The sequence below is a fragment of the Castor canadensis genome, chromosome 2 (assembly GCF_047511655.1).
Source record: "Castor canadensis chromosome 2, mCasCan1.hap1v2, whole genome shotgun sequence".
In the NCBI taxonomy this organism is placed as follows: domain Eukaryota; kingdom Metazoa; phylum Chordata; class Mammalia; order Rodentia; family Castoridae; genus Castor; species Castor canadensis.
The window spans coordinates 68,294,319-68,306,023 of record NC_133387.1 but is presented as its reverse complement, the minus strand read 5'-3'; the positions used below and the strand labels follow the sequence as shown (position 1 = coordinate 68,306,023).

Sequence of the window (11,705 nt, the reverse complement as noted above, 5' to 3'; positions counted from 1 at the left end):
TCAGGTATTTAACAAAGCCTTGGCTTAATCTAGCTATAATGCCTCTAAACATACACATTCTTTGTTTTACGGATACTGCAGGTTAATGTAACATTTCTTTAAAAGTTAGGCAACATGTCTGTATTTTTAAAGACACTTTGGAAAGGAAAAGTATTCATTCCCCCTCCCCTCAGTGGCAGTGGGGTTTGAACTCAGGACTTCATCAGCTTGCTAAGAAAGGGGTTCTACCACTTAAGCCATGCCCCCTGCCCAGTACTTTTCTTAATCATACACTTTCAATGAAACCGAAAGTCCTTCCTTCATGCCATCTTGCACTTACAGCCTGTTAAAACATTTTACTTTTTATAAATTTTTATTAGGATATATTCATTATACAGGAAGGGAATTCATAGTGACAATTCTCATTAGGCTTATAATGCACATTGATTAGGTTACTCCCATCCTCTCTCCCCCTCAATCCCCTCCGACTTAAATCAATTGCAAGAGGTTTCTTTGTTCTATTTCATATAAGTATGTGAAGTCTGTCAACCATACCTTCATCTTAATCTCCCCTTCATTCTCCCTCCACCAACTAGTACCCCCTCACACACACACTGTACCTATTGTAGTCCTGTCCTTCATTACTAATAAGTAAATTTATGTTCAGAGGGGTTTCTCTGTGTATCCCCATTGTGGGTGTACTTTATTTTGGTCAATTCAATCCTCTCCATTACTCTCCCTTACCCCTTTGCCTTCCACCCCCTTTTCAACAGCTTTCAATACCCATCCTTATATCCTCTACTTTTAGTTATATTTTACAATATTACTGATGTTCTATCATTCTTTTCCTTCCCCTCTCTCCCCAAGTTCCAGAGAATAGTTCCACTATTAGACATGTTCTACTTGAGTTTATATATGCTTATTTTTGTATATTTGTCTTTTTGTTGTATCTTCCACATATAAGAGAAAACATGCAGTCTTTGTCTTTCTGATCCTGACTTAACTTCACTTAACATGATGTCCTCCAGTTGCATCCATTTACCTTCAAACCACGTGTCATTATTCCTTACAGCTAAGTAAAACCCCATTGTATATACATAACCCATTTTCTTAACCGATTCATTAGTTGTAAGGCATCTGGGTTGTTTCCATAGCTTGGGTATGCCATATGATCCAGTGACACTGCTCCTGGGTATCTACTTGAAGGAATATAAGTCAGGATACAATGTACCCCAATGTTTGTTGCAGCACCACTATTCATAATAGCCAAGTTATAGAAACAACACAGATGCCCTACACCTGATGAATGGATCAAGAAAATGGGGTATAAATACGCAATGGAGTTTTACACGGCCATAAGAAATAAGACATTTGAAGTGGTCTGGTACCCAAGGTTACAATGGTAACCCAAATATATTCACCCAACTTGTGTTGTAGGTAGTTTTTTTGTTTAAATATGTGTTCTAAGCCCTAAATCATATTGATATGCAGGAAACAGATTCCCATTTATATATATTTAAAACAAGTAAGAGGAGACACCTTTGTTCTCCAGGAAGAATTCCTAAGCCTTAACCACACAAAGGCTCCATGCTGAATGAAAACATCAACAAAGGATTCCTGAATAGTAAAAACTCTTGGTTAAATATAATGACATTTGGCTCAAGCCTGTAATGCTAGCTACTTGGGACATAAAAATAGTATTAAGGTTTGAGGCCAGCTGGGCAGAAAGTTCACAAGACTCCACCTCTCAACCAATGACTGGATGTAGCGGCACGCATCTGTCATCCCAGCTACACAGGGAAGCACACAATAGGAGGATCATGGTTCAGATGACATAAAGCAAGACCCTATCTCAAAACTAACCAAGACAAAAAGGGCTCAGGGCATGGCTCAAGTGATAGAGCACCTGCCTAATAATTTGTTGCAGGAGGCCCTGAATTCAAACCCCATTACCAAAAAGAAGCTTTTCTAATTATATAATTTTACACATGAATTCCCTAGTTAGCCAGATTTACTTGGTTATTGTAAATAGTCATTTCTCATATGACCAGTAGTTAAAAGATGACCCTATTACTATATAAAACCACAGTCTCCTGCTGCACTGTGCTCTAGGTTATTAGCTTCTGTGTGCTGTATCTCTGTCATGAGACTTGTTGCATTCATGCACTGTGCAAGTCATTGAAGAAGCAAAGCACTAAAAACAGTACGATGTTTTATTATAAAAGTGTGCTTTATTATAAGGAAATTTTAAATATAACCAACAATACTGAAAATAACGTAACTGGCATTTATAGCCTTGGTCAGAGTTCTTTATTAAACAGGCATTTGTTTAATGTTCCATGAATAGTTCACAGTCAGCTTATGCAACAAAAGACGTAACTTGGAAAACTGAATAAAGAATAAATACAGAATGATGAACCAGGAATTTGGGTTTTGTTTTTTGTTTTTCCTTGTTTAATAGACATGGCTTTTCAAATAAACTCTGAAAAAGAAAACAAGTCATCTTCATGTAGAATTCCCTCTTCCTAAAGTTTGCAAAAATGTTAATATTCTAAAATGTGGCTGAAGTTTTAGTTTACATACCTTAACTTCTTATATATACATTACCCAATTAACATTCTAACCATGTTTTTTTGTACAAGCAGGACCATAAACTTTCCCTATAAGACCACAGTTGCCACAGGTTAATTTTATCCGTGCACGTGTGTGTGTGTGTGTGTGTGTATTCTGAAACATGTTTCCCAAAATGAAATTGCTTATTTAAAAGTGAACAACTGGTTAGAATTAATGTCTCTAGATAGTTGGTCATGGGACCTAAAAATCATGTATGAGGGGATATTGTTTTGGTTGAATATAACTAAAAATATCTTACTTGGCAGCATAAGCAATTCAATGATCAATGAAAAATCTAGTAAATTCTGAGTTTTCTGTACTTTTAAAATAAGTCCACATTAAAGCAAATAGCTAGACTTAATGGTATATGTGGTATGAACAGAAATTCATTTTATCATTATATATGCTTTTGCTTATAAAAATTTATTTCTACTACTGTAGATGAGCTTTTAATGGGAAAAAAGACCAAAGAAACCTCACTGCTGCTCATCTATGAGATTACCAGTTGGCAAGCATTACACAAGGAAGAAAACCACAGAGGCAGGTACGTGCAAAGGACTGTATTATTTAGGCCTGGTGAAGAACAAAGAAATATTCTGTGGGCATGGAGATAAGGATCCCAAAGTATTTTTGGTATAGAGGGTTTTTTCTTTTTAAGTATAAGATCTTAGGCTTTTAGACAATGAAAAAAATGTCAGATTTAACAAGTTTAAGTAGCTTTTAAAAGAAAACTTTGTGACATTAAGTGTCAAAATCAGACTTTTAAAGATAAAGAGTAATAGGGAGTTGCAGAATGAAAACAAGGAAGCAGGGCTACGTGCCTGATGAGGAACGCATTAATGATCTTTTCCTATTATTGTAATGACTAAATTACCAGTCCTTAAAAACCACTGGAATATGTTACTGACACTATGCCAAAGAAGTCAAAATGAACTTTATTGCAAAAAATATAAAAAATTTTTAAATTGCATATGTTTTATACCATTTCACCAATAGGCCAAGGCCAACACAACTTATCAAGCCAGAAAAACTTTAAAATGAAAATGACTGAAATCTTACAATAGATAATGAGTTATAAAAAACAATGATGCCAGGCTGTGTAGCATGAATGACTGCCAAGTTCCCTCTTACGTGGGCATAGTCACTAGTTTTATATCAATCTGAATAAGTCAAACACATATTGCCTATAATAACATCTTTTAATTATTTTCTTAAACATGGATGCTTTCAATATATTACAATCATTGTAATAAAACTTTCAGTCAATAATTTTGTGGAGTAGAAAGTTATTTTACCAATATGTTGATTTTTTTTATGAACTACTCATTAGAAAGTCATGTTAAAGCCTATTGACTATTAAATCACTACTGTTTACTGATACATTGTAAATGTAAAAAAAGGAAAAAACCCGAAATCACAGAAAATGCTTGGCATCTACACAAACACATTCTCAGTGGGCTAACCACTACTGTGTAAGTTTTCATGATCGGTCATCTTGCTCTGTGCTTTTGCTTCATGCAGTGGGTTCAACAATATCCATGTTTGTTCCAAACAGAGCAACTAACTGTTCTTCATAGGTGGCGATGTTTCTTTTCATAATTTCCATGCAAGGTCCCAAAAGCCTTTCAAATGCTTGCACATCCATAGCTGAGGAAAGGAAAGAATAAAGTGAAAATAATTTCTGAAGTTCTGAGTCTTTATGATGTACACTCCATCATGATATTCCATTTGCACACTGTGCAATTATGTATCAAGAATGCAGCAGTAGTTTAGGTAAATATTATAAAATACAATAAAAAGCATAAAGATGAAAATGTTCTGCTTCAAAAAGGCAGCAGCCTGGGCTTCCTCCAGCCACACACACACAGGTCCCTTGGTAGATGACATGCGATGCCAGAAAGGGAGGGCTGAGAAAAGAGTTGATGGGCTCTTATGGTAAGCCTTGGAACTTTTAAAAATAATTTTTATGACTCTAGTTATATGAACCCCTCAACATGCCAAGTGAGTATTTCCTACTCTGTTGTCAGAATTTACAAAAGATAACATTTGTTGTGACAAGCAAATATTATCTTTTATAAATTATTTTTTAAGTGGTACTGGGGTTTGAACTCATGGCATTGAACTTGCTTAGGTAGGCACGCTATCATTTGAGCCACACCCCTAACCCCATAAATTTTACTTTTATACCATTGTCCATGCAGTCCAAAACGGCAGTCAACATACACTGCTTTTTTCCACTTCTATTAAAACACTTCTTTCATCCGAGTACATTATTTGATTTATAATACACTTAAGAAGTTAATTCTGAGGATTCATGCAAATCATAAAAACACTAAGTTTATCCTGTTAAACTGTAGATGAAGAACCTGGAGAGGCTAATACAGTATCACTTTGCTTATCTGTCTCATGCTTTTTTAAATGAATTTATAAAACACAGATGGAAAATACCATATTATCTACCATGAACTAAACTTTTTGCCTTTCAAATTTGCAAAGATTAAAAAAGGCAGTGTTTATAAGAATAGGGTGAATAGGCAGTCTTGCCCTGCTAGTGGCATGTTAGTTACCACAAATAAAAGTAACCTGACAATATATATTGTCTTTTACTGCTGAAAGCCATTTCTAAGGGCAAATCCTATACAGGGAAAGGTCATCTGTGCATGTGTTCGCACACAAAAAAATTGAAGCCAAAACCCACAAAATATTTACCAGTGGGGAGTGATTAAATAATTTACCATGTATACAGTTACCTAATAGAATGTGTAAAATTAATAAAAGAATTCTTACTAAGCTATTCATAAATTCTGAAAAGCTATAATGGATGAGCAAAGCAGTTTGCAAATTTTTATAAAATGAAATCCATGCAATAAAGGCAAAAAGGAATTATAATAGTGGAAATGCATGGTGGTAATGGTGTGGGTGACTCTTAGTTTTTCCTATTTTCTATATTTCTCAAATTTTCTTTAATATGAATATAATCATTATAGAAAAAAATTAATAATCTCATTCACATAACCTTACTCTCATAGTCTAATAGCTATAGTGAGAGAAACTGCCTGTTACTAATTGTCTTCGCTCTCATCCAAGAAATCACTTGATTAATATTATACTCATTTAAAACCTTTTAAAAAGTGACTTCTCTAAGAAGTTAATTCTGAGGCTCCTTGCAAATTTTAAAGCCATTGAAACTAAGTTTATCCTGTTGAATTGTGGATGAAGAGCCTGCAGAGGCTAATTACTGTGGAATCAATTTTCTTCCCGAGAATGTCAGTTACACTGCCACTTGCCGAATTCTATTTTTATTACCAAAGTAAGTGATTTCTCAGACAAAAAATCTCAGATACATAAAGACGTCTTCTAGCTGAAGATGGCACTTCTGCCAAGCTCCTCAGATAGAAGAAAATATAATATAAGCAACAAAGATACTTGCTTATGCTTCCGTAACCTGAACCTTTGAGCCCAAGTGCTCAGATTAGTGTGTTCTCATGGTTATCTCCCCCAATCCCTGCAGAGCTTATTCTGAACTTTACAAAAAAATATTATTTTGAGGAACATAGCACAATTTGTTTATTTGACACGTTAGATCTAAAACTTAGTCCTTGGAATTCTTATCTAGATTATTGGAGTGTTATTTCATACATATACAAAAGAACAAAATGTATGAAAAAATTTCCAAAGAAAAAAAAGAGTCATGAGTTGATAATACAAATGCATTGCTTCCTAACTGCTATATTGTGTGCAGACCACAGAACTTGTGAACCCAATAAAATGATCCATACAGCATGAACAGCTAAGATGCAGACATAATAGTTTCCATGACCAGCTCTGCGATCCATACCTAAACACTTGACAGTCCCAATGGCGTGTGCAGAAGCTGCTCGAGGTTTGTTAGTCACCAGGGCAAGCTCTCCAAAGTACTGTCCCCGAGAACACCGAGCGATCTCTACTGCACCGTTCTCTTCCACTTCTGATTTACCCTGGAAAGGTAATCGAAAATAGTAACTTTTACTCTGCTGAGGAAAATAAAAGTTAAGCTTAGTTTAAGCAACAAAAAAAATCTCTTCTGTTCTTTGCTAATATTACATGGATTTTTAGGACTTAAGAATACATACCTTTCTTTTCATTGTAATTTTCACTTCTCCAGATTCTACAATAAAAAAAGAATCAGCCAAATCTCCCTATGAGAAGAAAACAATAAAAATAGGATGAAAATGCAAATTTATTTATGCCCTTGAAATCAGTGCAAACTACGCACAGATATTTGCCTGAAAAGTGAAATCCCAATGCGAAGAGGCTATTTCTTTTTCTAAAATTAAGAGGTTACAACTGATAACTATAAAGTAACAGTTTCATTTGTAAAATTATTTAAAATAACATACTCTACCAACAGCATCTCTGCTAAAAACCTAGAAAATATGGCAAATAACACTGCAAAAAGAGTCTTCCCCCAAATTTTGGCCTACCCAATAGTATTCATAGTTCGAAATGGCAAAATTGCTGTGCATCCCAGCAGCCAGCAGGAATAACACATCAGCTGGTCCCGTGCTTTGGGAGGTGATAACGTGCACCCTGAGTCGCTATAAAGTAACAAGCACTGGTGTTAAGGCCTAAGGTCAGCATAGACTTGCAAAGAACAGAAAACACCTCTGTGCCTTTGGAGATACAGGTGTGGGCTCTGAGGTTTTTACTGCAGGTAGGTAAGGACTGAGCTCTAACGTGACAGTCTATTGACAGCCCACCTACAGGCTGTGAAAGACTTCTAAAGTTCTAAAAAGTAGTGCCATTTCTAACTACATACCCAGTTTATTTATTTATTTTGCAGTACTGGGGCTTGAACTCAGGGCCTTAACCTTAAGCCTACCTTTTTGTGATGGGCTTTTTTGAGATGGGATCTTGAGGAACTATTTGCCTAGCTGGCTTCAAACAGTGATCCTCCTGATCTCTGCCTCCTGAGTAGCTAGGATTACAGGTGTGAACCACTGGCACCCAGCTCAGTTTTTGTTTTTGCATGAACTCTGTCTTGAGTTCCAGTAATGATTTTTTAATTAAACAACACACTATGAAAGATAATAGATTTTCTGTTTTAGCCTCTAAACATGATTCTGGAGAAACAAGTATTTTAAAACTCTTTAGTACAGCCCAAAAACTTAGTATCAAATTTTATAACAATTAGCATGCTCAGGCCTTGGGTTTGATCCCTAGTACTGCAAAAAGTAAAACCAACCCTCAAAATTATATCATAAAAATAAATGTTGAATCTAGAGTTCTATAATATAGTATAAATATATATGCTTATAAAACATCTAATATGTAAATGCATCTTTAGTAAACTCTTAAGTATAGTATAGTTCTTTTTTTTTCTTTTTTTGATGGTGGAGAATGAACCCAAGGCCTCTCTATCACTTACCTACATTCCCAGATCCCCCTCCTTTATTTTTATGTGAAGCTTTTATAAGAGCTTCATGCTAAATTTTCAAGTCTTATGAATCATAACAGGTCTATCAGCTGCAGTGTAAATGTACTTCAAAGGGATGTTGATGTAAAACTGGTAAAATGTGAATAAAGTCTGGATTGTGCCAATGTCAGTTTCCTAGATTTGACATTGTATAACAGTGGTGCAAGGTGCATTGGGAGAACTGGGTGAAGAGTACACAGGAACTCTCAGTACTGTTCTTCCAACTTCTTGTGAATCTGTATTTCAAAATAGAAAGCTAAAAGCAAAATCACTTAAGGGGATAGGGGTCTAGCTCAGTAGCAGAGCACATGCTTAGTATGCATGAGACCCTGGGTTTAATCCCAGAACCAAATAACAAGAACAACAAAAAACCCAAGCATTTAAAAAGCATGCTATAATGTGTTATTTACTAACTTATATATAATAGAAACTTAGCATTGTTCTCCAGTTTGACGCCACTTCTTCCTAATCTGACTGCTCTAATTTCACATATATGTGGACACATCCACAGGGGTGATTTAGAGATTTACTTATTTGCTGTCCAAACGATGATCTTTTCCTGTCTAAAAGACCTTGAATCTTACTTCACATGTAAAGGAAGAGACCATAACTCAGAGAAAGAGTATGATGCAGTATAATGTTGTAATTCAAACATTACACCATCTATTAAAATCCATTTAAATTGTGTACTCAGTGCTTCTAAAGTATGACTAGGAAGTAAGGTACATATTTACCTATGAACTTCAATTGTCTTCATAAATTCTACTTTTAAGCAGCCCTATTTCTTACTAAGGTATGTAATACTATTGTTTCCAACTGGGATCTTAGAAAATCATTAGTGGTTAAAGAACATGTTTACTTAACACATTAATGCTTGGAAGCCAATAAAGTACGTGATGCAATGTGTCCCCTTCTTGGTGAACATTATCTGGAAGCAGCCACAAGAAGTTTCATCATGAACTAATCATGCAGACTCTACAGTATCTCCCAATAGACTTTGGGGGTTCTTATTAATCTTATGGAACATTTGCCTTTTTTTCTCATAAATGACATCTTACTCCCTATATTCATGAATTTTATGTCACATATAAATTGATGCAGAAAGCCATTTGATGATTTAATACATACTAATTAGGAGTTAATCATATAAACAAAAATTTTCAAATAGCTTAATAGCTATAAATTAAACCACTTTAAGTGGTTATTTGGTAGAACTCATATTCATTTAATCTCTCAGTGCAAACTAATTATACAAACAAAGTTTACTAAGAAATATAATGTAAAAAGACTTTCTAAATTGTAATCCTTGACTGAAGTACATTTAAGAACATTATACCTGAGCAATGATTTGTTCTCCATCATTATAAACTTTGGTGCCTATCACATCTACCACTTTCAGGCGTTCAGAAACCTATAAAGGAAAAAAGAAGATGATTAAAAGAAACAAATTGGGTAATCTTACCTATTTTACAAGTTAAAAAATGGTAGCAAACGGGCTAAAAAAAATTGAGCAGTATGTGGGTTTGTATGTGTGTTTGTTATATTAAGTAACTGCTAGCATTTTAAATTTTGCATTTCTAGCTTCTCTTAAATATAAGACTCAGCAACTCTCAGACCATATTTCCACATGGCAACAAAACTGTGGTGGAATTGCAGCTGTTTCTTTAGATGGAGCACATGTTCTCCAATTTGCCAAATCCCTTGCTGGCTTGATTTTTGTCTTTATGTTACTTGCCTAGCTCTGAAGGCACTGGATTTCCACCCCTGCTCTATTTCTATTTAAGGAGATAAGCTGCTGGAGAAGATCAACTGCCTCACATGCATTCTGTAATGTGGCCAAAATTCAACCAGGCATAAACTGACAATCCAACAGGAACATTACAGGTACATGTTTATGCCTCTCTTTTATTACTGTCAAAATAGTTCAAATATGAGACTAAAACATCTAGAAAAACACTTGAATTTAACAATGAAGTATGGAAAGTGAAACCAATTTTTTAGGGTAATAACTCTCATTTCTGCTGTCAAATACAAAAACTTAACAGCTGGTCTCATTGAGAAGACATCTGGGCTAAAAAAAGAAGGAGGTAATGAGCCATGTGGCAGTGTAGGAACATTCTAGAGATGGGAAGCACGCAGGCCTGACGTGAGGGCTGACATGTTTAGGGACAGCAGGAAACCAGCATATCTAGAACAGGATGAGTGTGCAGCAGAAAGAAATGGGGTCTGAAGGGTACAGGGTGGGACACAGAACACTGTGCAGTATGTTAGAGGCCTGTGAAGAGAGTCTTAAACAGAGCACTGCAGTGATCTAGGCTTTAAAAGAATTTTGCTAGTAGCTGATATAAGCCAGGCAAGAGGTGGTGATGGCTCATACAGAAGGTGACGCTGGGGAAGTTAGTGGTAAACGACTGGATGCTGGATACATTCTAAAGATGGGGTGTTAAAAGTTACTAACAGATTGGGCAAGGAGGGGAAAACAGCTGCATAAGTGCTACTACCTCCAAAGTTTCTTCCCTGAGACACTGGAAATATAGCATTGCCATCTACTAATAAGATGGGAAAAAGAGAGGAGGAGGAGGTTTGGGATGTGTTAGGTTTGATTTGTGTATAAGATACCTGACAGGTGATATTAAATAAGCAGTTGTCAATTTTAGGAGGTATCAACATACAGATAGCCTTTAACTATGGGATTTGATACATTCTAAGAAGAGACCAAGGTTGCGGGCCTGGAATGCCAATTTTAAGAGGAAAGGAGAAGGAAATAAACAGCAAAGATAGCTGACAGGGTGAGGCCAGGGAGGATCTTCTGTGTTAGATAACTTCTCTCTGTAAAGTTCAACTAGTGCCTCTTTCCAACATTATATGATTAAGCTGCCATTATATAAAGACCATTTAAAAACCTGCTGTAGATGCTGGGAAGAGTCTTCTACTTACAAGTAAAACAAATGTAGTTATAGGTAGTTAAAGAAATACTGAGTTACAAAGCCCAATGCTACCATTTGTTCTTTTTATATGAAAATATAGTTAGATTTTTGTTGAGGAAACTTTTATGTAGAACTACTCCTTTAAAAAAAAAAAAGCTTTTTAAGCAGAATAAAAGCTTGAACATACACTTACCTCCAGAGATTTAAGGAATGGCAGTGACTCAATAAAGCTTTCATACATTTTTCTCTTTTTGGCATTATTCTTTACAATTATTCTCCTGAAGGTCACCCTGTCCTAAAGGCATAACATCAAGTACAAAGACAGCTAAGTTGTGTGGACGAAAAAGACTTTACAAATAGTTTTATTCCCAAGAAGGAATAAACAATTATTGAAGATTTTGAAATTAAAAATTAACATCATTATACTTTTTAATTCAACTCACTTCAGATTTTATTTCTTCAAAGACAAAATATAATATTGAACCATATAAAAAAAATTTTTTTAAAAAGCATCAGTTTATTTTTATTCATAACAGAAGCTATATTGGGGTATACCCACAAGGAGTCACTGTCACACCATGTAAATACATAGCCATGTATCTACACTAGTACTGTGTTGATCCTTTACTGTGGATAAAAGCTCTACAGGGTTGAAACATTAATTAAGTGGGACGAATTCAGCATTTTTATAAAAAAAAAAAAATGGGACAAAATCTCAGGGTGCATTCCTC

General features: G+C 35.3%; 1 protein-coding gene across 2 annotated transcripts in view; it reads right to left on the bottom strand.

Annotated features, from left to right (window-relative positions):
- Positions 1 to 2,266: 2,266 nt before the first annotated feature.
- The window catches only part of Prkar2b (protein kinase cAMP-dependent type II regulatory subunit beta), an 87,898-nt gene continuing 78,459 nt past the window's right edge, over positions 2,267 to 11,705 (bottom strand). For both annotated transcript variants that reach the window (XM_074064974.1, XM_074064975.1), the window contains exons 7-11: positions 11,168 to 11,269; positions 9,384 to 9,458; positions 6,705 to 6,770; positions 6,431 to 6,569; positions 2,267 to 4,239 (exon numbers count right to left, since the gene is read on the bottom strand). In XM_074064974.1, coding sequence (XP_073921075.1) covers positions 4,106 to 4,239; positions 6,431 to 6,569; positions 6,705 to 6,770; positions 9,384 to 9,458; positions 11,168 to 11,269 — 516 coding nt within the window. In that variant the 3' untranslated portion in view covers positions 2,267 to 4,105. The remainder of the gene's footprint in view (positions 4,240 to 6,430; positions 6,570 to 6,704; positions 6,771 to 9,383; positions 9,459 to 11,167; positions 11,270 to 11,705) is intronic.